The sequence below is a fragment of the Hippocampus guttulatus genome, chromosome 19, assembly GCF_054856545.1.
Source record: "Hippocampus guttulatus isolate MCC_2025c chromosome 19, RoL_Hgut_1.0, whole genome shotgun sequence".
Classification (NCBI taxonomy): domain Eukaryota; kingdom Metazoa; phylum Chordata; class Actinopteri; order Syngnathiformes; family Syngnathidae; genus Hippocampus; species Hippocampus guttulatus.
Window position 1 is genome coordinate 4,912,593 of NC_141279.1, and position 24,601 is coordinate 4,937,193.

The 24,601-nt window shown below is 42.3% G+C and overlaps 2 protein-coding genes across 3 annotated transcripts; one reads left to right on the forward strand and one right to left on the reverse strand.

Annotated features, from left to right (window-relative positions):
- Nucleotides 1-97: 97 nt before the first annotated feature.
- baiap2l1a (BAR/IMD domain containing adaptor protein 2 like 1a) lies at nucleotides 98-19,207 on the reverse strand. Of its 2 annotated transcripts, none has more exons than XM_086139113.1 (14): nucleotides 18,967-19,207; nucleotides 16,176-16,251; nucleotides 15,673-15,759; nucleotides 9,215-9,276; nucleotides 8,482-8,553; nucleotides 8,186-8,320; nucleotides 6,473-6,625; nucleotides 6,261-6,404; nucleotides 5,084-5,207; nucleotides 4,383-4,596; nucleotides 3,614-3,673; nucleotides 3,346-3,496; nucleotides 1,497-1,537; nucleotides 98-1,400 (listed from the first exon to the last, which is right to left on the reverse strand). In XM_086139113.1, the coding sequence occupies exons 1-14, from the start codon at nucleotides 19,015-19,017 to the stop codon at nucleotides 1,328-1,330; spliced, it is 1,443 nt and encodes a 480-aa protein (XP_085995239.1). In that variant the 5' UTR covers nucleotides 19,018-19,207; the 3' UTR covers nucleotides 98-1,327. The 2 variants fall into 2 exon arrangements, with proteins under 2 accessions (XP_085995239.1, XP_085995240.1); XM_086139114.1 differs by lacking the exon at nucleotides 18,967-19,207 and adding an exon at nucleotides 17,901-18,256.
- Nucleotides 19,208-20,272: 1,065 nt separating this feature from the next.
- tmem130 (transmembrane protein 130) lies at nucleotides 20,273-24,203 on the forward strand. Its single transcript, XM_086099247.1, has 8 exons — nucleotides 20,273-20,280; nucleotides 20,340-20,416; nucleotides 20,481-20,652; nucleotides 20,731-20,876; nucleotides 21,064-21,148; nucleotides 21,223-21,425; nucleotides 22,504-22,604; nucleotides 23,238-24,203. The coding sequence occupies exons 1-8, from the start codon at nucleotides 20,273-20,275 to the stop codon at nucleotides 23,373-23,375; spliced, it is 930 nt and encodes a 309-aa protein (XP_085955373.1). The 3' UTR covers nucleotides 23,376-24,203.
- The last annotated feature ends 398 nt before the right edge of the window (nucleotides 24,204-24,601 follow it).

Consider the following 24,601-nt stretch of genomic DNA (forward strand, 5'->3'; position numbering starts at 1 on the left):
AATCTCATGAGACGACGCTTCCCTTCGCATCCTCTGGTCCATGTTTTGTCCAGATGTGAACATATATCCACATACACAAACATGAGATTGAAAAATGTAAACTGTATCACGTTTTATTAAGGAAAAAAAAGGCATCGTGAACACAATGGCAAGGTACACTAAAGGAGGCACTGAGGAATAACTGAGAATGATCACTTCTCCATCATACAATACACATTCTGTAAATCAAATACGTGTCCAAAAACATTGGAGCTCCTCACAAAATCTACTTAATGTATTTCAAAATTGTGACCTGTCATATTAATAGACAACGTAAATGTCAACCAGTGAAGAACATCATCATCATATTGCATAATCTGCACACCTGCCAAAATCAGTAAGTGTGAAAAATATTCCCTTCATCAAAATGGTATCCATTTAAAACACTGGCAGTCAAACCAAATCCTAGCTTGGTGGGAGCACATCATGGACATATGCTGTACAATTTAAATATCTCCTATAAACATCCTGCTTATGAATATAAACGCTTATTTCGGATAGTGACGTACTTCATTGCTGGCTCTCAAATAACAAATCCTTATTGTCAACACAGCACGCTCCCTTCATTCTCAGAACCTCTGCATAACATCACAGCTCTTAAAAAAAAAAAAAGACAACTGAATATATTAAAAAATAGAAATGTGAATGTTTTCTTTGTATATGCATCTGTCTTTTTCAGTAAGTCAGAAAGACAGTCTGGTTGCTAGGCAGTCTCGTCAGGAACATGGCAAAACAAATGCATTTATCACTGCAGTAACTGCAGCACAAACAATAGAAAGCTTTGGGATAATGTGTGTCCTCAGTTTGTTCTGCACCGACAAATTCTTCCTGTAACCGGTAGTTAAAATGTTTTTTATTTGACATACATGACGACAGAGATTGGCTTAAAAAAATTGGCACATAAAAAAAAAAAAAACAGCTAAATTTATGTTTAGAAAGTTTCGGCTGGAGGACATATGATATTTGGAGCTTAATTCTAACACGTTCAAACTGTTTTTCTCTCATTCAGTAGTCTGGGACATCTTTGTATTTGGGTGTTTGCAATTAAATCCAGCTGCATTCATGATGAGAATTATTTGGAATTACTTGACATGAACACAGACTGGATGCATGTGCCATAGATGCATAAACATGACACTTGGGATTATATGTCCGTACTGCGGCACGGTAACATGGATTTATTTTTGGATCCCTTGTTCGGATCCCAAAATGGTGAGACGTCCAGTGAGGGTACAGTTCTTTTGGTTGGGTGGCAGGGCTAGCATGATTCCCCCGAACTGTTTTGTGTTTAGAGGACAGGTGCCGATCGATCATTGGTGACGGTGGGTCTCAGCTTGACCGTCGCGAAGGGATTTCCTCCGCTGCAGAGAAGAAAATTAAAATTGTCGAGAGGTTCTTCGCTTGTCAATATGAGTGGCAACATTTTAGGAACAAGTTAGTTGTGTTCCATCACTCACCCTAGAAAAGGAACCTTTGCTGTCCCGTTTTCTAAAGAACCCTACAGACACACACACACACACACACACACAAAAAAAGACCCTGAGAAGAAGCTTTGGACACAAAACAAAACAATCCTTCATAAATACACACAAACCACTCCATTTGTGAAAAGGCAGTGTTACCAAACTGGTTGGATTAGATTACTCATCAACAATTGTCCTCCTGCCTGATGGTGTGCCATGTAACGCTTTGAGATGTAAAGCTACAAGTGTATACACACTTCCAGCTCCCCGTTTGGAATCTAGCTCGTCTAGTAATGCCTGCGAATAACAACACTCACTCACTCCCTTTTGTGTGTGTGTGTGTGTGAGTAAAATTAACATAAGTATTTCAGCTTTGTTGCCGAAGGGGCTGAGGAACATTTTAAGATATAGCACTGCAAGGTTGCAAATTTGTTGTCACTTGGATGCGTTGTCGGGAACCGTAGTCTACTCCTAAATTTGTTGTTGAAGGTCTCCTGTATTATGTTTTCTATCCAGCAGAGAGCAGAAAAATAGCGTTGCGTCTGACGACGCAGCCCTGAAAAATAAAAGCTGTTGTTTAATGTGTTCAAACTCCACCTCCTATTTTTTTTTTTTTGCCTGTCAGCTTCTTTCTCGACTTCAAACTTTTTTTCCCCCACAGATATTTGTCCGTCAAACATGGCTGTTTTTGTCCCGCGATGCGAAACGTCCTGTATTCTTGGATCAGGGAAGGGCAAAGTATGGCAAAGTTCTACGAGCACAAAACATCACCCACCCTTTGATATATAGTTAAAACTGACAAAATTCATTGGGCACGAATGGAAATTTGCTGCGTTATTCGTGTCAAAGTCCACTTTTGCCCCCGCAGCCTCATAAACAAGACTTAAGGAGAGCGGTTAACTTTTGACCTTTCCTTGAACAACACTCACATGAACAAAAATATGTCATAAAGAAGTAGTATAGGGAAATGATGATCGATGGCATCGCACTTGGGAGACAGTTAAAACACTGAGGCAGCAGGTAGAGAGGACATTGCGTACAGACACAGTGGGAAGAAAGTGGAGACTAGAGTCGTGCCTGGACTTGTACGCTGGTTGGTTGGACAGATTCAGCCTCTATCGGCAGAGATATCACCAACTCATACTGTGACAGGACTCTCTTCCTGTTCTTATGATCTCATCGTCACTCCTAGACGTTCGACACGTGCCTTTACACACATTTTTCATTTTAATATAGTACACGCTTATCAATCATAACCTAGATAAATGTCATGACGACGGGCTGGAAGAATTGATTCTTCAAGCTGTGCTTCACTCAAGGGCGTGGTTGATAAGAGACAATTACTCAGAGCTGAAAACGTGTCACGGAATGTTTGTAGGGGCGGGTGCAGAATATGGACTAAACCCTTGGGGGGTGGGGGGGGTGAGCAATAAACTTATCACGACAGGAAATATATAAGGTGAAACTCAAACATAGCCACAGCCCTCTCCAAAATGATAAGCCAGAACGAAGAAAATAATTCAGGTTTTCTCAATCCTCAACTGGTCGAGCATATTCAAAAACCAACAGTGGCTCATTTTGTGATCAAAATTGCACAAGAAAAAGGTCACAACTGAGTTACCGGATACGTACATCACCGCCGGTGTGTCAGACTGTACAAATGGCTTTTGCGTGTCAGTGTCGAAAAAAAAAAAATACAAATAAAATTCATGTCTTTGCACTTGATTCCACATTGAGGAAAACAAATTTGTGTGTTTGCAGACATTTCAAGTCATCTCTCTTTTGCATTCAAAATGTATGTCGAGCAGCACAACAACGCAATGCGTTTAATAGCGGTACTGACCATATTCTGCGGCGATTGCATTGACCGTACAACCGTGCTTGAGGGGGAGTTGTCCGAATAGTCTGCCGGCGGTAGCAACACGGGCTCGTCCTCATCCAGCTCCGGTAGGCTGGTGACACTCGGACCTCGCGCTGGTGATCCCAAATTGCTGCTGTATGACGTGTGACAACACTTATTTTAAATTGCTTCTACTTTTTTTTTTTAAACGTTTAAATTCATCTGCATATGTTCCAGACAACAAAATAAATATAAAAATATGTTTGCGTACCTATTTGATGTGAGAGTCTCAGAGTAAGGTCTGCAGTAGGACGAGGGGAACCAACCGCGCCTAACACACAACACAACAATATTAGACACACAGCAGTTTACAATGTATTTTCTGTATATATAAAAGAAAATGTGAAATGCTATGCTAAAAAGCATTAGCATGCAGAAGAGCACTTTATCATCTGGGAAGACTTTCTGCAAGATTACAGAGTGCATTTGAGGGAATTTATGAAAAAAAAAAAGACTACCGGTACTTGTTTTTTCCTTGTACGTGTAGTTCTACATATGTTGTCGACCAGGCAAAGAGTCAGCAGAAGAGTTATGCGACCGCAAACATACCTAACATATTCTTATGCTCCCATACGTCACAACAACACGACAAAATATAACGAGACAAAGTCGAAACGTGCCATTTAAGCCATGTGGAAAAAAACCGACTGCGACACCATTGTTGGTACGAGTATTGAAGGTGACAACGGCTGGGGCCTTTTTACGAACTGAAAGGTATGTGAAAAGGACAACACCACATTCTCCAGTGGGGAGAACATGTTTGTTTACAAAGACGGAACAGGTTATGTTGCACTTAAAAGCCCCCACAAAAACAACTTATGTAACCGTCTTTAAAAAAAAATTTTTAAAAACTACCAGCACGCATCATCCCATTTTTAAAAATGTCCCCTTATCTATCATAAAAATACGATTTTTTGCAATATAAAAATAATGTAACCCCATAGTTGAAGAGGCAAGAAAAAAAAAATGAAAATACTTACTGCCCAGTCTTCTCTAGCTCGCCATAAAGCCACCCGTCCTTCTCTTTCTTCACGAGCGTGATGATCACATCGCCCTCATCGAAGCTGAGGAGGGTGCCGTTGTTTCCCGCTGAGTGAGGAAAGATGGTCCTGACCCGAGACTTTTTAGTCATCTGGACACCCGAAATCTCAGAAGTCGACCGCGATGGACTGTCCTCGCTGAGGCTGCCCTGGTCTGAAAAAGCAAAAATTCATTCAAACGTGTACATCAAATAGCCCACATTGTACATCAGCTTCCTAAATTCTCACGCCGTGAGGTTGAGGTCAGGGTTCCTCCAGCCTGTACATCCAACAATGCCTGTTTTGAACATCAAATAAGTGTCTTGCTAAATCCATGACAACAACAAAAAAGCAAGCAGAGATTTGTCTTAAGATTCAAAGGGAACTAAAGAATTATTAAATTGAGACTTTATAGAGCACATCACAAAAGTAAGCACAACAGGATCCGGATCTCTTTTTTTTTTTTTTTTGGTTGAAACTTTCGAACCAAGCTGGATCGAATTTTGTGCTGAGCTACGCAGAAATGATCGCCTCTATGCTTTTACCCTTCCACGCACCCTGTAACCTGATAACATGATAAGCTGTCCACTGTAGCAACCGCTGTTCCTGAAAGGGTTAATCGGGTGTACCTAATAAAACGTAGAGCGTGCGAGTATTTGTACCTGAGTGATTCTCTAAAGAGGAGGTGATTGGAGATCTTGGCTCGGGGTTGAACATGTCTGCGAGTGGGCTCGTGTGCGCCTTCAGTGGGGGCGCAGGGGGCGGCACCATGGACTCAACGCTGTTCTGAGGGGACAACAGAGAATAAGATCCAATTATATTTATGAAAAAGACGTGTGAGAAAAAAATACGTTAAAATACTGATCGCTACGCCAAAGTCCGCGTGGAGTTATTGATGTGAAATGTGATTATCATCTTATCTGCGCTCGTCTACGTGGCCAATACAAGAGGTGGCCTCAATGTTCAATAGGCTTTATCAGCAGGAAACAAAGTCGGAATCTCCACGGCTGATAATCGACTCAAAGACACTCTACACAAACATCTGACGCATCAGCGGGTGGCACCTTTGCGAGATAATGGGCAAAGAAGAAAAAGATAAAACACTCAAGTTCCTCAACGTCATTGGTGACATCCTGCTTATCTTGCGGAGAGCAATGCCGATGTCACTTTTCATCAAGAGTGACAACAAAAACAAAAACAAAAATACCTGCTGATTTGTTTTGCCCATTTTCTGGGGGTGGGGGGAATGTTTTAATGTCATTATTGTTGTTTTATGATGTCATGCATTCGTGTGTAAATAATAATCATAATCTGCCAAAATCAGCAGAAAAAAATAAGAGCTGATCATTATAATCGGGTGTGTTCCTGCTTTCTGTTTCTGAATGGGTGTGTTTGCGTGCTTGCACAGGCAAAAAAAAAAAACTCGGTTCCCACAGTTTCAGGCAAGTTCAAATTCAAGACTTTTAAACTCAATTTGAAATGAAATGGAAGAACAACTCCCAATGTCCCACATGGTCCAAATTTGCTTTTGCACATAAATGACCACTGAAATCTGTGACGTCACCACGAATCAATCGCTAAAATATCCAACTGTGACCTAGTGCATTTTTTTTTTTTAATTAGTACACCACAAAACGGAGTTTTGCAGACAAACACAACAAAGAGAATACTGGGAGAGAAACAAAAGTTGGTTTTTTTTTTCTTGAAGCACAAAAGGCCATACCAAAAACGCAGCGGACCGTGGGTCGAAAACGGAGGTACGCACTGTACCTCGGGTTACCTGTTCCTTTCCACCCTTCAGTTGAAGCATGAATGACTACACAACAAAAACACACAAACCCTATTGTAGCGTTGAGCAAGCAGCGATTGCTCTGGATGGATGGAAAGTCCGTCTATCATGTGCTTGACCGTGTCCGGCACCTTGCTGACGTCGCAGCACACCTCCTGCCAGCCGGGGAGCCTCTCGTTCAGCATCTCTTTTGCCTAACAGGAGCAAATATTTTTATATTATTGCTGGCTTGGGTTGGAATTACTGATGAATCGGCTCTTACTTTGTCATGAAAGTTGCTAATGTGATAAGAGAACATGCAGTGTTTGTCGACCAGGAAACAGAAGCGGCGCTTTTCTTCCAGCAGGGCCTCTCTGCAGCCGTCGGCGATGAACTTCTGCATGTCCATCTGGCGCGACGAGATGGTCTCCATGTACTGCGGGCACCCAAAAATATATATACTGTATATAAAAATTGCAAGGTCAGAAAAGCCAAGACGTGAGATTATTAACCTCATTAATTTGTCACTCTGCCTAAATGGTCAAAAAATAAAGCTGCAGCGGAGCCTCAAGTCGGTCAATGTTTTTGCGCCATTTGCCGATGCACTTTCAGCTACTTATTGCATGGGACAGTCAGCCAAACACACAAACGCAAAATGAAAATATTTGCAAGGAGCACGAAGACGCCCAACTTGGCCAACCCGACTGACGGTTCCCACTGTCACCCAGTTGGCCACGCCCCTTAAAGGCTCATCAGCACACAAATATAATACAATGGTGGTTCTTGAAGTTTTTACAACCAAGAAACAATTAAACACACACACACACACACACACACACACACTTTCTTCATTTTTTTCCTAACTTAAAAAAAATCTTGAATAAGAGGAGGAACCACCTGTTTGCATTTAAATACACCCCAGCCCCGAAAAAAAGAAAAAATTCACACACACCTAAAAAATACCATAACGCTATATTCAACACATATCAATGCATGAGAGCAGTCTGATTGGATGCTTCACGGGAATGTTGCGACATCATCGCTTTCGGGGCTACAAGCTCTTATCTTTGCGAGAACGGAGCCAATAACTTCAGCACAAAAAACATATCCCGGCTGGAGGAAAATAAAATGACTAAACATTTAATTCTCCGACTTGAGTTGAAATGCCTTGAGATAAATGGCGAGACGTCCGTCTTCAGCATTCATTGTCATACTTTCGTGCCCGGGTGTCTGCATTCATCCAATAAATGTGCATAGAGTAAAGAGTGGCACACCCTTGCCCTGCAAGAAGAAAAAAAAATGACTGTGGCCACACCTTCATGCCTGTTTGATTCTCATTGTTTTACATCTGAAGGCATTCAAAATAATGTTGGGACTTTAGTCTGCTGGGTGTTGAAGCCCCACAGAGAGATTTGAAATGGTTAAAGTGTACAGATGGCAGACTATATACCTGACAAAAGGCCTATAAAAAAAAAAAGCACTTCTCGACCTTCTCCCCGTCCGTTTATTCCCCCCCCCCTTCTTCGCCCCTCCTTTCTCATGTCTTGCCCTGGCTGTCATGGTAACAATAAAAACAGCCACTTCCTCCTTACTCGCTCCTCTTATCCACGTCCCTGTGACAGCCCAGTCAGATGCTGAATCAGTGCTCTTCACTTCCCGTTTTCAACAAATTCTCGATCCCGCAGACTTGGCGCGAGCCAAGCAATCACGTTTCTGTGAGCCCTTAGGCTGCGTGATGATTAGAAAGCCCCGGGCCGGGCCTCACCTCCACTCTTTGGTATAAACGAGGGATCCACTTGGGAGATGGGAGGCTCACCGTTTCAGCTCAGTAGAATGACATGCTCAGGGTATCAAACGTATGTTCATTCCAGATCAACGTTTAACAACAAGGCCAATACGAGAGCAGAAAAAAAAAAAAAAAACAAGCTACTTTCACAGCCGACAGAACACTCCTAGAAAATTTCTTTTTTCTTGCCACATTCATTTGCAATCTCACCTCGTTCTCCTTCATTTCGTACTTGGACACGTTCTTGCCTTGGCTCTTCCTCCTCAGCTTCTTCAAGTCAGTCTGCGAGCGATCCAGGGATTCCTGCTTCGACTTGTGTTCTGACTGGTAGCGCTTGAATGTAGCCTAAGGAAGGGGAGCACGTTCTGTTACTACTCGTGATGCTTTTTTAAATAGATCACAAGAAAAATCCATTCTGCATTTATCAGACACTAATAATGATTATTTGCATCAATTCAGATCAATCAGAACCCATGCATTTTTTTTCATCTTACATACGAACTCACATTCATATACTTCACATCCATTTCTGTCTTCTTTTCCAGCTCTGTAAGAACTTCTCGGTGGAATCGCTTGAACTGAAATAATGGAGAGGAAAAGCAAAAACCATTATTGTAGTTCAGTCGCTCGCGCCTTTCCAAAAAGCACGCCGCGCATCTCGGCCCCGTGCCATTATTATAATAACAAGGGCATGATAATGGCCTTTAAAGAGCGTCCTGGTTAAAGATTCCCTACTGTTCTTGTCTCGCGGACTCATTTCTATCTCCGCGGGATAGTCTCGACGCCAAGGAAAACAACCCGTTCACCTGTCGTGTTCTTAAACATCGTGTTTCTTGCGCTCTGTGGAATTCACACCCGTGACAAATAACTTTAATTTCTTACAACTTCTTAAAAATCACACAAGTGAGACTTTTTAATTAACTCATTCAGTACTAGCCAATTCTGGACCAAGTCTGAAAAGACGTTTAAAAACGTCTTTGGGAGCGAATAAGTTAATATTAATATAGTTGCTAACTTTTTATCTTTGATATTCTGTTCATATGGTATCCAAGTGGGACCAAGATGGATTTTATTTTTGGAATGTATTGTTTTCATTCCTTCCAAAGTCATGACTCTTCAAACTTTTAGCACTTTTTTTTTTTTTTTTTTTTAGGTGATGTGAGCCAAATAGATTTTAGGCACAAGCCCACAGAAGAAAGACCTGCTATGCGGTTGACGAAAGCTGTTGGGGCAACTTACATTTTGCTCCAGCTCAAAATGGACCTTTTTGTGGACATCGGCAATCTCCATCAGAACCATACCTAGAAAGTCACAAATGTCGGTTAATCGCGAAAGTCCTTTGAAAGACAACTCGGCAAAGTACCACACTGTGAAATTGATGATTTTTTTTTGCACTATGCTTATCACGCTCGCGTTCACAACAACCTCGCAGACGGCAACAATGACATATCTTCCTTCAGTGTTTGAACAGCTGTCAATCTCTGTCAAAACAATCTGCGTGTATGATTCTGGTAGTGGGGAGGGAGCAGATATAGAACCGTCTCCATTCACGGCCAGGCTGCACCACAGATCGAGCAGCGTACGGGCACCGAGACAATGGCAGTGAGTCAACACCGTGCACGGCGGCGGACAATTGTAAATAAGCAGTAGTGCTCCCTCCCACCATCACAATGGGGTGAAATCTAGACTCCAGGTTTACTCTGGGACGGTGAACTAATGTAAACCTTTGCACGGTGTCCAGGATCATACAGTATGGGGGCATATGCAGCGAGGTAGCGAGAATGTGCGATCCCTTAAGGGGCCTGTGGGCATTGGGTGTTTTTCCCCAAAAGAAATTCCTCACTCTGGCGTCAAAGAAGAGGTCTGTCCACAAACAATAAGAAGACTAGAATTTCCTAAAATCTCTTAATTCCCGATTTCTAAATAAATTAAAAACTAAACTTTTGTCAAACATCGATGATGACGTTATTTCTAAATAATTCATTGGTCACTTACTCTAATTATAAAGGACAAAACAAAATTGAATGTTTGTTAACTTAATCGATGACTGACATTGCCGTCTGTTTTGAAAATGAAATGTGGCTCGCGAGCACAAAACGACCCCATGGCTCTTAAACGTTCCAAATTTTTCCATATGCGCAACTGTGAATCGTTGCTTTGTCACATCAACACTGTTGGACAGACATTTCCGCTGCTTTGTTGTGGTTTTGTTTCTGGAAAACATACGACAAACAAAAGTTCAAAGAAAAGAGGGGAAAAAAAGCCCCCCCCCCCACCCCAAATCTCTTCAAACACCATATTAAAAGCATTATTTTAAGATAAAATAAGATAACCTTTATTTGTCCCACACTGGGGAAATTTGCACTCTACAGCAGCAAAATTGGGGTGGGGAGGGGGAATAAAGTGTTTCATTGCACAAAATAAATGTTTCAGAAAAGAACTGTACATAGCTCAATATATATATAAAATAACGTTTTATAAATATAATATAAAAATAAAAATAAATATTAAATAAACATATTCACGTATAAACGCGCACGTTCTTGTACATTCGACCAGACACTGCCCCCCACCCCCACCCCTGACCCCACTCTGAGCAAACAAACGCGATGATACACAGTGCTACTTCTGTCATCTAAAAGGTAGCGTCCAGCAACAACAACATTGCCCTCTGAAGGTCACCAGAATTTACTAGTAAATGCTGTCTTTGTGCTTTCCCACAGGGAGGGGTTGGGGGGGTGGGGGGGGGGGGGGGCGCTCGGCGTACGACAGTTCATACAGGCCACTCGACAGACCGCTGCGGCACGGGTCAACGTGGTGGCTGACGAGGAATGGGTGGATGGGGTCAGCGAGGCCGGCGCGCACCTGCAGCCTTTTAGTTAGGTGTAAAAACCTGGAGGGGGGGGGGGCGGATTAACCCATTCAGGCACAGCGGTTACCCCAGTGGACGGCTTATCATGTTAACAGGTTCCAGGGTGCATGAAAGGGTTAAGGCACCTATAATAAAGGAAGTTACATGGATACTCAGACAAAAAAAACTGGACGAGCAGATAAAATATAATGACAACCAATTCTTGGCGCGCATAAAAAAAAATGTTGCCCTGCGCAGCATGATTTACTATTCCAGCTACAGTTCACCTTGGTGAAGTACTGCAATACATCAGACTGGATGTACGGAGCAGGGATGTCTAATATTATGGACACCTTACTTGGCAAAAAATTGGGATCCGTTATGTAAAATATGAGAAAATATTAAATATTATAACAGGCCTCTGTTTCTAATTTAAAAAAATTGGGGAGGAGGTGGGGGGGGCGGATCCAATATTACACTGTACAAGCACGGAATAAAGTGTCCTGTAGTTTGAATATGAAGTTGGAATTTTGGGGGAGGGAAATATACATACATACATACATACATAAATAAATAAATAAAAGTATGTTCTTTTTTTGGATTTGTTATTCAATAGCTCTCGTTACTGATAAACCTCTGCTCCACACTTCAGTCCATTTATCGGTAATACCGTGAAACTAAGTGGAAATGTGAACATTTACTTCACAGGTCGATTTGCATTTGAATACAAGTATGTCTGGAGCCCTATAACGAATTTAACGATGAATATAAATGGGCAATACTATCAAAACATTGCACATCTAAAATTGCAGCTCAGAGGTGAGTTGGGAGAAAAAAAAAGAAGAAAGAAAGAAAAAAAAAAAAAGGTTGTACGCATGTATCAAATGTCAGTCAAACAGGATTTTTAATAGTTGGCGGGAGGCGGAGCGAACAACGCCGATGTCATTCTTATTGCATGATATCATTCCGGTAGTAGAAATGTCCTGTGATGAATCAACCACTCCCGATTCGGTGTCCAATAAGGTTAATTGTGCAATATGAGTCAATGTTAGTGGCTTCCTAAGTTTACTTTACCCTTGACAGTCCTTCCTCAGTGCGCCAAGTACAGAGTATACATATCATGTGTTCTCTCAACTAGCACTGAGCCTTCCAATGAGATGCATCACTGAGCTTGCCCACGCAGGTCTTGTGTGTGTATGTGTGTGTGTGTGTGTGTTCCAACATGACTACATCCTCTTGCGCGTCTCCCAAAAAGGTTTTCACCATCATACATCGCGGGGCAGGCGTTGGAGACTGTTGCCTCAGACGTGCCACACCCCTTTGTGTTGTAAGACTGATTAAAAACGGCAAAATCCATATTGACTCAGTGGACCGCAGGATGTTTCTGTTCTTTCCTTTCTCATCTTTCTGTCCGTTATCGCGGCAGTCGGCTGTGTCATTTATCAAACGACTGCGGGTGACTAAATTGAAACTCTGTTCATGCCGGAGAATGTTTCAGATCTGAAAAATCCACAATATTCAAAAGTGAGAGAGAGCAAGAGAGCTGAGAAAGATTTTCAAACGCACGACCAAAGGGCAAACTGCTCACCATGTGACACACACGAGCGCCTCGCCAATATTGTGCGAGTGTCTAGACCAGTGGTGTCAAACATACGGCCCGCGGGCCGGAACCGGCCCGCAAGGAGGTTCAATCAGGCCCGCAGGATAATTTAAAAGTGAAAAAAATGCATAAAAGACACAGAATAAATATTTTTAATAAGGTGCAAGTCATTGAGTATCCGCTAAGAGATACTGTTTTGATCAGAGAAGAAGACAACAGCAGCCTCAGTCCGTCACTGAAACAGACCCATGACAGCAGATGCTATCAATAGCACTCTCACATTTAATAGCACTCTCCTTAGTTTGAAAGGTGTAGGCAGGATTACATTTAGATTTTTTATGCATGTGTAAATGGCTTAAAAATCCTTTTCTTCATAAATCTCGTTTAATCTTAAAGTGCATTACTGTATTTTTCAATACCAATTACTTGTTAAAGTTTGTACAATCAGTGGGATCAGTTGCAATGCATATATGTGAATGATAAAAGTAAATTGCACATTTGTCGAAGGAAATGTAAGGTGCTTCGTGAAATGTTTTGTAAAAGATATGTTCATTAAATTTCAACATTTTCCTAATGTTCTTGTGCTTCTTTGTACCAAAACAAAGGAAAGACATATTGTTTTGGTTATTTATAGCAAAGTATGGTTTCATTTTAATGGTCCGGCCCACTTGACATCTACCGAGGCCGTATGTGGCCCACCATGTGAAATGAGTTTGACAACCCTGGTCTAGACGGTCAAACAAACTCATCAAACAGCTCCAAAATGTTTAAATCATCTCATTAAAAGCTATCTGTGGGGAATACGCTCACCGTGCGCTCAATCATCTTTCTCCGAGTTACAAACAGCTGCATCTGACATTAATTAACATATTTCCAAAATAAAAAAAAGATGCTTGACAAAGAGAACAATGAAAGGCTGGAAGGGGTGTGGTTTGCACCCATTCTCTTACTCCGCTCACATTTTCAGTCCCTAAATACCTGCTGCTTTTCAAAGACGAAAGGAAACTCCCCGCGGTCCACTTACGGCCGCTTGCACGGGGAACTTTGAATTGTTCACCTGCTAAAAGAGGATTTGAAGCATACAGCGAGGTTGACTCTGATGGGCCACGACATTAGGTACACCTGAACGCTGCAATACAGAGACTAGAATTTTGATGGATCCTGTCATAAATATATTGGCTAATATATTTTGGAATTGAAAGTTTTAAGCGCTCTAGAATTTCACCGCATTCACTCTCATAAATTGCTTGAAAGTCTGAGTGTGACCCGAAGTACAGCTCATCCAAGACCAATCATACCAGCCCACCTCCCCTAGGAGAGTATCGTGCCATTTTGTGAATTTTAACAGGATCGAAACCTGAATTTATCGGCCCACAAGTGATGCCCTTGCCTAAAAAGATTGGCACAAATTGGCTGCAAATCACTATTTTGGTCCAAACAAAATTCCTCAACTCACTTCAACATACTGCTGTTCCTTGACATGAATATGCCACAAGATGGTGGGAAATCACTGTTGATGTCAAAATCAAACTCTTCAACTCACCTTAGAGTTTCTTAGCAATAAGATGGCAGCAAATCACACTTTTTCTCTGAATAAAACTCCTCAACTCACTTGACACAGTTCCCAATGCCAAGATACCACGCCATGATAGTAAAGCACCTTTTTTTTTCCCCTCCGTGAAACTCTTTCAGTCATGTCAACACAGTTCCTTCACGCCAAGATGCGACAACACGGCGCCAAAGTAAAAGGTTGATTGCATTTGCTTTAACACAAACGCAGCAAATAGCTCAATATTTAAGCAAAGCATAAAAGATAGGTTTTAAAAAAAGTGAATTTTTGCTCAACCTCAAATATGCAGAGGTTTCGCTGTCTAGAAAAACAGCCAATCACACCTCTACACAATTTCCAGGTCTTCAATTAACCTAAAATTCATGTTACTGGGTCCCGAAATGAGATTTCAGATGTGAGGTAGACCGCTAGGCCACCGCGCTGCCCTAATCAGTTCAATAAAGCAAAAAAAAAAAAAAGGCAAATGATCATTTCACTTCCACTTTGAGCCTCCCGCGAGTTCCACAAACAGACAAACAGTTGGTGGATTAGGGTGAGTCAAACTGGGGAGTAAAGAAGGCTCAGCGGCGAGAAGACATTCTGCTGCGCTCGTGTTTATTCAGCGTGTTTGCTGTATGACGCCTGCACCGGGGACTGCAAGAGAATTCACACACTCTCGATAAATAGCCCCAGCAAGCGGGGAGTGAGTGCGAGACCGCTTGGGCGTTTTTTTTTTTGCACGAGATCACTTTGGAGAGTCGTTATCATTGGAAAAACTTGTCCAACTCAAGTGCCAACACTTTTCCTCACTGGTCTATAGAAGTGCAAACAATATCCGTGATGGCATTAGAATTTATTTTTTTTTTTTCTGAGCTTCATTTCTCCAATATTAAATACACCCACCAGATGCAACTTTATGACGCCAACCAAACTCTAATGAGATCCCATACAAAGCACTATATGAAAGCGTCTTCCCTTCAAATGATTTGAAAAGCTTTCGTTGACACTATCAGAGCTGATATTTATTATTGTGGTTGTAGTTTACCTCCGTATCTTGGCATGTAGCTCACAAAACGTTCAACAAACATTTCCTCTACTGGCCAACATTAAAAAAATGTTTTTAGACCAAGAATGGGCCAATTTTGTGCTCATTTCAATTGGAATCATTTGAAATCTATTGAGTCCTAATTAGCAGACCGATTAAAATATATAATTACATTTTGAATGATGACCCCTTATCTCCCCCGCCCCCGGCAGAGAATTTCCTGTCCCCAACACCCCCCCCCCCCCCTGAGTGATTTATGGTAATCTCTTACATTGTGTTGACACACACCCCATTCCAGCTCCTCTTTTTCAAATTCCATCTGACATTTCATCACTTCCAAATTTTGCAATAGCACAGCTATTTTTCAAGGTGTGGAGGAGAATAACAATGTCATTTTATCGTTCACGACGACGACAAGACCATTTCCTCAAGACGGAAACGAAATGACAACATATTCACCGGCCGTCATGTTGTCTCCAATTAGCGCGAGAGAGGCAACGTGATGGATCCGAAGCAAATGCGTTCTCATCGCTTTGAAAATTAGAGCAGCTGTAGAATTCAAGATGTGTTTGATGAATGCTAATCCTTTCGCGATGGTGTCGTTTGATGGCAAAAATCAGGCTGAAAGAAGTGAAACTTCCACGCCACTTACCAAGTTCCCGGGATACTGGAGACAACGTAGCGTTTTCTCCAATTTTTGTGATGGCATCAAAGTAGGCCATTCCTGCGATAGTCATCCCTGTATGGGAGGATCACAAATGATTTTGAGACATCTTTCGTGAGTCACATTGTAACTGTTAGACGGAGACACACTACGCATACTGGAATTGTGTCTACCGTATTGCGCATCGTCACTGGTTCGCGACAGTGTATGTGTACGTCAAATGTTGTCAACAAAACAATCGGGTACCTGTACTACAAAACAATCAGGTACACACAGAGAGACCGACGCCAAGATTCGAACCCAGAACCTCGAAACGGTGAAGCAGACGTGCTAACTATTTGTTAATAGTTGTCAACAAAACAATCAGGAAAAGTACTGCAAAGATGCACTGGAGTGCACGAGGAGCGATTCAAACAGGCAGATGAGCGAACCACTAGTTTGCCACATTGGACATGCCATCAACAAAAGTAAAAGTGTATCCTGTGTGTTACCTGTGACTGACTTCTCATAGTTCTTCCCCAAGTTGACCAGGTTCCTCAAGCTGGGATTGAACTGGTCCATCACATTCTAGGAAAAAATTGACAACATTGTGGGCAAAGTAACGCTGTCATGTACACACACTACATGCATCCAATTTCTATTGGGCTTGTCCTCATTAGCGTTACGGTTGAGTTTAAGTCTAGTTCAGCTGACATAGTTCAGTTTAGGAAACCGCATATTACGCACACTCAAAGTCTATAATGGGAAAACAATCGGGTAAACAATCGGGTACCTGTTAGAATGTCAGCTCAGACAAAACCGCTAACTTTCTTTTTTGAATGACATTGACAAAAATGTTCAGAGCTGAAGCCCATCACCACGTAAAGAATTTTGTTGTTGATGGGAATGCTATGAATTTTATTAAAGCCGGCAAAACAATCAGGTGTCCGTAGTGCAAAACAATCCGGTAACCTGTCATGGGCCGGAGCAAATGAAACTGTTAAATTTCTTTTGAACGACGTTGAGAAAAGTGTTCCGAACTGGAGACGATGCCAACTGACTTTGGGCGAAAAGCCGGGTACACCCTACACTGTTCGCCAGCCATTTCAGGTCGTGGTTTGCGGTGGAAGAGATGGAAGACCGCATGCAGGTTGCTCTTTAAATACAGCAGCAAGAAAACCTTCAACCTTTCTTGTGTATTCCTTACACTCCCTTAAAAGAGCAAAGTCCCGCGAAAAGACGAAAGTGGCTGATATTTGTGAGAAACCTGATAGCCACCGCCCCCCCCCCCCCCCCCCCCCGCACCCTCTCAATTAAAATATCTGAGCGGTCAAGGGCTGTTCACCTCCCAGTCTCGCTCTCCTGGCACACCCCGAAAAGAACAATGGCGAGACAGGTATGACTTTACAATGAGAAACACGCTGCAGAGTGGAGTTAAAGAGAGGAAAAAAGGGAACAGGTTCCTTCTCCCCCCCGACCCCCCCCCAGTCCTTTCTCCCCTCCGTCCCGTTCTGCTGAAACTGCGCCATGTACAGACTCTCTGCCATCACACACACACATGAACAATCATGCCATTAATAATAACTCAGATTGTTATTCCACCTTCAAACTGTTTGTTTTCATTGATCACGGAGGATGTCAGGAAACATGAACACTCACTTCCAATCATACCAGAGATAACATCAGGGCCTTCCAAATTTGCAGTCTGTATGTGCGTGTGTGTGCGTATATGTATTTATATATTCCTTTTAGGGAGGCACATCAGCTGAAAATCCCATGCTAGGGTCAGATTTTTGATCACATGATCGATTGGAACAACCCATGACATGTGATGGGTTTACCACTGGGTCAAACTTCTGCTGTATAGCACCAACTAAGAGCAAGGAGGACTAACTCTATGTCACATTTTTTTTCTTTGCCTTAAGTATCGGTGGTATTTAAACGGGTTGCTAATTGCAGTTTTGAAAGAAAAGAAAAACAACAACAAAAAAAACAAAGCAAAATGAAAAATCCAATTCGACCACAATATTGGAGAATGACAACAAGAAAATTGCATCGTACACTGTCGAGCTCAGCCATACATATTGAACTGTCCGCTGAATCGAATCGCTCCACTTTATAATAAACCTATTAGTGTCGCACCGCCGTACATCATCTTCTATTGGAGAGATGCACCCTATCTAGCTATATATATATTGGGCGGCACGGTGGATGACTGGTTAGCACGTTTGCCTCACAGTACAGTGGTGCAGGGTTCGATTCCGGCTCCGGCCTTCTTGTGTAGAGTTTGCATGTTCTCCTCATGCCTGCGCGGGTTCCCTCCAGGTACCCCGCTTTCCTCCCATCCATCCATCCATTTTCCGATCCGCTTCATCCTCACAAGGGTAGCGTTGGGTGCTGGAGCCTATCCCAGTTGTCTTGGGGCAGTAGGCCAGGTACACCTTGAACCGGTTGCCAGCCAATCGCAGCGGTTTCCTCCCACATTCCAAAAACATGCGTGGCAGGTTAATGGAACACTCTGAATTGTCGCTGCGTGTGATTGTGAGCATGGATGGTTGCTCGCCTATGTGTGCCCTGCGATTGGCTGGCAACAGGTTCAGGGTGTCCTCCTGCCTACTGCCCGAAAACAGCTGGGATAGGCTCCAGCACGCCGGCGACCCTTGAAAGGATAAGCGTGTGTGTGCAACACACACACACACACACACACACACACACACACACACACACTATAATAATAAAAATGCTTGATTGATTCATTTGAGCACGTTTCGTTAATCACAAATTGAAGACTGTCAAAGTGGCCCTTGCACCCTTTTATTTTTCGCTATGCCCTGAGAGGTAAACATTTGGCCACCGCCGGATTAGATTAACATACAGGGAAAAAAATCGGCAAATCTAAAACCAATGAGCGATTTATCACTGATCCCATCTGGGCACAATCTATAGGAGGAACAAACAATGATTGGCACACTGCTCTGACCACAAGTGGCACACTTAAAAAACGGACGCACCAGCAGGGAATAATAATAGGGAGTGACATTCTAGCATGGTCTTGCTTGTTGTTGGCAGCTAAATATTTCAGCGATTCGGTCGAACGTGTTTTAAACAACCTGAAAACTATGAAGCGTCATAAGGCAACAAGGGGAAATGAAAGCACCGAAAAAGTGCAGGTTGCATATTTTTAAATTGTTGCCTGCTTTGAAGGGATTTAGGATCCAAACTTTACATCACAACAGCCAATTCGCCATTTCAAATCACACAAACGAATACAATAATTTATGCCTGTAGACTTGTTAGATTCACCTTGTAAGTTAGTTCGGTGAGCTTGCTCACGTCCTGCGGGGTCCCGGACATCTTGCGCGTGGCTTCTCCAGGTAAACAAATGACCAAAAAAAAAAAAAAATTACATCAAAATTAAGAATTATAATCCAGGTGGTAAATCCTTACAGTCGAAACCAGAGAAGGAGAATGAGTCCCGGCGTGCCATGCGCCACTGGCAGCGTGCGTGCACGCAGAAAGACAAACTGGCTTGTTGCAGACTCACTCGCCAGCTGGGACGCAGAGAGATTTTACTCAGGGGGTGGGGCCGTGACGTCACAAGTGTCGACTCAGCTGATGAGTCCAACAAAATGCATAATAGCGCCTTGATTTACGAGTTTAATTCGTTCTTCGGCCATGCTCACCCCAAAACATTTTTTGCAACGTGTTCTAATGAGAAAAAATAGGACTGTGCAATAACGTATTGCAGAAAACAAACATAACTAAACTATTTTTTTCCTCAGTTGTTACTGTTTTAATTGACTTTCACTGAACATCACGAATCAACAGTAAAACAGACTGGAAGTCGTCGTCGTACGAAAAGTACGCTGAGTTGCACATCCAGTTCTTGTTTTTTCATCCGGTTCTTCGTCTCAACGCTCAGTTTTTAAGACCTACGGTTCGGGGGATAAAAAAGGAAGAAATGAATGTGCAAAAATACCCTCACAAAAAAAAAAGAAGATGCAAGAAACACTGACTTCCACGTAACCATGTGAAATGATGGTGGGCGGATGTTGTTCATTTATCTGCCGCCATCTAGCGGTGGAAATCTGAAACTCAAGGCTACAGCCAATTATTATTATTGTTTTTGTTTTGTTTTTTGCTTGCAACGCAAAGCAAATTCATTTCGAAGCATTGTGTGAAAGTCTGGTTGCCGCGCGCTGAACAAATGCTTAGCATGTCTGTCTCACAGTTCTGAGGCTCTGGGTTTGAACTTTGAAGTGAACATTTGAATGGGCTTCTTCTCACAGTTGATATAAATTTCTACATCATGTGGACCAGAATATTTTATGGTTTTTCTTTGCCCCAAATGAAGCACATGGATCTCAGCAACAATATGAGCAGAAACGCCACACTATGTTCACAGCTCAAAAGTAGGTTGTTGCTCTTGTAGGGGGCCACATGACTGCATTTCATGGTGTCAATTTCAAGCCTTCAACCGAGATGATGGGAAGCTAAGAAGAGCTCAGAAGTCCTGGACACATATTGCCTCTTCTTTGCCATCTTCGTCCGCTGGATTTGACTTCAATTTTACATCCTTGAGGGCATCTCAAGGAGAGAACCAGCAAACATGGACAGGTACAATTTTATTCAGACGGTTTGTATGTTTCGGAAGGTTCATTAACTTGATGATGCGTTTCCAGAACACTGTTATTGCTTTTCATCCGAATTTTCCTGGGTGTGGCGGAATCTGACGGGCCTCTGACAGATTTAGGTAGCTGAACATCACTTTCTACCTCTTTGCATGCACCGATGACATGTCATCTTTTTTTAATCAGAACCTATTGCCGGGAAGCTGGTTTTCTATCAAATGGATGGTAACGCCACCTATGTGAGAGACAAAGGAGAGCTGGCGTCAGACATTCCCACCGAGACCATGTTCGAACTTTCCGATCCCCGTCAGAATTTCAGCACGGCAAAATTCAGCTTCACGTGGGATTTAGGGAACGGGTATGAGGAGTGCTCTGCAAAATCATTCTAAAAAGTTTGGCGTTGTTTCTGATGAGTATTTTATTGATGGTAACGCAGAGAGGTAATCCAGGGGAATGAGCCTGTTGTCCGCTACCACTACGCTTTGTCTGGAAACTACACACTCCGATTGAAAATTGGAGTCAATATGACTAAATACACGCCTGCATTAACTGGAATCTACTCCAAGGATATTCAAGTGCTTGGTTTGTAGTGAACTCACACTCTACATTTAAAAACAATTACATACATATATATACACTGTATATACTGTATATATATATGTGTTTTTTGAATAAAATAAAAGTACAGACAGTAAATATTTCAATTGTGCATGAGATCATCCTACATTTTTTAAAATTTTGACTAACAAGTGTGTAAATTGATTTGTAGATGCCATTAAAAGCATTGAGTTGAAGGGGCCTTCTAATTACGAGGTGTCTCAAACCACCGGCCTTGCTTTCCACGTGGATGGAAGGTAAAAATGACCTTTAGTTTTTCTGAGCTTTGTATGACCTCAAGGAAGAAATTGAGATCGATGTGTTTCCCCAGTCCCCCTAAGTGGGTGTGTTGGAGCTTCCTTCCCCACTGCGTGCCCGACACGACGGGGGGCTGCACGCTGACCGTGCTGTACGAGAACACCTTGTGGCTCAATCACACTTTCACCTCCACCGGGGTTCACTGCCTGGACATCAGCATCCGCAATGACATCAGCAAGCTGCAGACCTCCTTCAGTCTCATCGTCAGGAAAAACAGTGAGTGAAGCATGCGCACATCCACACACGCCGTTTGTCTTATTGGCACAGTCCAAGGGAGCTGGGTAAGATTTGAGACGTTTTGATGTGTCATGAGGTGTTTCGGATAATACTGTCATTGTGCTGTTCGGCTGGATTCGTTTCGCAGGCGGCGAGAGGCCAGTCAAAATGAAAGGAATGCGGTTTTATCACAGCTGACGATATGATCTGTGCTCAATTGATTGGCTCTTGTTGCTAAGTTACAATGATGCCCCTATCCGACCCTAAACTTCTGTGTGGGAAATAAATTGTAGTTCAGATTTAAGTCACAGCATTCAGTCAAAAAAAAAAAAAAAAAAAAGAAAGAAAAACAAAACACACACAACTTGTATTTTTGGGGGGCTAACACAGCAATTTAAATGTAAATCTAAATTATTGGCATTTATGGCAACAATGTTGGTTTGCGCAACAATACAACAAATAATTAAATTCCAATTGACCTGTTGTGAAATGCAGAAAAGCCAATTTTCACAACAGTCAAACTCAAACTATTTTGTTGAATTGTGCGCAACTTAACATTTATTTGAAGTTTGTTGCCTTAACATGGGCGGCCAGTGGTTAGCACGTCGGCTTCACAGTGCAGAGGTACCGGGTTCGATTCCAGCTCCGGCCTCCCTGTGTGGAGTTTGCATGTTCTCCCCGGGCCTGCGTGGGTTTTCTCCGGGTGCTCCGGTTTCCTCCCACATTCCAAAAACACGCATGGCAGGCTGATTGGACGCTCTAAATTGTCCCTCGGTGTGAGTGTGAGCGTGGTTGGTTGTTCGTCTCTGTGTGCCCTGCGATTGGCTGGCAACTGATTCAGGGTGTCCCCCGCCTACTGTCCGAAGACGGCTGGGATAGGCTCCAGCACCCCCCGCGACCCTAGTGAGGATCAAGCGGTTCGGAAATTGGATGGATGAATGGATGCCTTAACATTTTGAGTTCACTCAACCTTTTTTTTTTTAACACTGAATAGTTCAATCCACCTCTAAACTGTTCCCACAAGCATCACATTGACCAGAATTGTTTTCCTAACAATCTGAAATGATGTTCTTTCCAGACAACATGCTCTTCATCCTGTCCTCTGCTGCTATACTTGTTGCAACCTTCTCTTTCATCACAGTCATCGCCTGCCACCCTCGATATCACAAAAGAGCTCAGGTACAACAAACACAACATAAATTTGCATGTGACCAAAGCTTGCCAGTCCAAGAAATGGGTCCAAGTTATCAGTTACGTTGCGCGTAAAGATAATTCAAATTTTATTCTGATCATTTTCAAAACGGTGAGCAGCTCAAGGTATTCAGGCCAAGTGGACTAAATTGTTTATCAGCAAATTAGAACTCAATTCATTATAAAGAAATATTCAACATTGATAAAATGATCCTTTTGACATTTTTACCGACAGATATGAACCGCATTATTATTTTATTTGACTTTATTATATACAAATGACCTGACCCATCTGTTCATCGCTGCTGTAAGTAAACATTTTGACCGCAAGAGGGCAGGCTAGACCTAGATACTGAGAAAAAACACATTTTCTCACACTTCCCTGGGCACAAAATGAGGTTTGCAGAAACCTGAGATGTACATATCTCAAGTTCTCGCGTTTGAATTTGAAGAACATGGAATCTTTTTTTAGGGCAGATCTGGTCTAGCTGCTCAAACGATATTGAAATTCATATTTTCTGTGCTTTTGTTTTGGGACCCCATGCTGGCTCTTCTGTCAAGTTTTATTTTACACACATAAGTAACCTTCACTCTGACATGAATTCATTATCCATTTTGCAGATTGCAGCATCCAGCAACGCTTTGTTCCTGAAGAGGCATAGGGATGGCCGCAGCAGAATTGTTTTCTACGTGTCCAGTGTTAAAAGAGAAGAGAAAGAGCCACTGTGGGCACAGAATGGCACACACTATTACTCTTAACCATTCTCAACTATGAGTGCTTCGATGGGGATACTGGAGGAATACCGTTGCTTGTTTGGTATAGTTTGGAGAAAAAAAAAAAGTAAACGCTGTACATAGAGAAACAGTAAGCAAGTTCGTACGGTCCTACTGTGCCACTAGGTTGTAATCCCGCGATGCTCTCTGCTGTTTGAATGAATTATTTAGTTACCCATGTATGTTCACAAGGCTAGCAGGTCATTAACCACGTGTATATTACATTGTGTGAGGACAATCAATTAGTGACCCACTGGCGCTCAAGCTAAAACCCCTCATGAATTATTAACTTTTATAAAGGTCATTTCATTTTCAATGTTAGTTTTCAGCACAGCGGGTAGTCATCAGGGGTTTTTTTTTGTGATCGTTTTTTTTTTAACATTGGCGTCATCAAGTGAATGTAACAAACAACAACAAACCCATGGGACATTTGATAACCAAAACAAAAATAATAATAAATACATTCGAAGAGAAAGCATATTAATAATAAACGACAATGTCACTTGAGGACTTTTCACCAGCTGTGATGAAAAACGGCGCAGTTATTCAAGCGTCTTTCTAATCACAGCTTGTCCCTGTTCATTAATAATAGTGACATTTCTAATGAATGTGTCCTGATGGGGACACAGTCGGGGAGCTTGCGGTTGCCATGGTAATCTTCAACCTTGACCTCAAACTATGTTGAGTTTTAAAGTTGGTGAATGTGGGTCATTTTCATATAGTTTGACCAATAACAATGATTTCCCAAGAAAAAAATATATATAAAAAAAAATTGCCGCTTGGATTTTACATGTGTAAATGCCTATCATGCTTTGATGCATTTGTCTTTGCTTCCATGGAAAAGGTATAAAGAAAAAAAATGTGTTTCAAGTGCGCTTCTTTGCAGCCAGAAGGAATTCCAGGACAAAATGTCTGCTCTGTCACCGTCGACCTTTTGACCTCTCCCTCTGTTAAGCGTTGCTAATGCCACCCACGCCACCTGGTGTTGTCCTGAAGCCAAGTCAGCTCAGTTAAAAGATCCCCGCTCGGCTTACGCTATATACTACTTATGTCACACCCACGCCGCTTTATCATACCTGACAGTTGCCACCAACGGGACAGCGGATGACTTTAAACTTGTGTGTGTATATGTAAGCTTCAATGGAGTAAAGTCCTGGAAGCACAAGGAGAGACGTCTTTCCTCCAATATACTGCTATCATATTAAAAGTAG

Coding starts and splice junctions, on each gene's coding strand:
- baiap2l1a (XM_086139113.1), bottom strand. CDS start 19,017: ATGTCCGGGACCCCGCAGGACGTGAGCAAGCTCACCGAACTAACTTAC. Junction 1,538..3,345: donor TGCAATCGCCGCAGAATATG/GTCAGTACCGCT, acceptor GTGTGTCTGTAG/GGTTCTTTAGAAAACGGGAC. Junction 1,401..1,496: donor GCAAAGGTTCCTTTTCTAGG/GTGAGTGATGGA, acceptor TCTTCTCTGCAG/CGGAGGAAATCCCTTCGCGA.
- tmem130 (XM_086099247.1), top strand. Junction 20,417..20,480: donor CGGGCCTCTGACAGATTTAG/GTAGCTGAACAT, acceptor TTTTTTAATCAG/AACCTATTGCCGGGAAGCTG. Junction 21,149..21,222: donor GCTTTCCACGTGGATGGAAG/GTAAAAATGACC, acceptor GTGTTTCCCCAG/TCCCCCTAAGTGGGTGTGTT.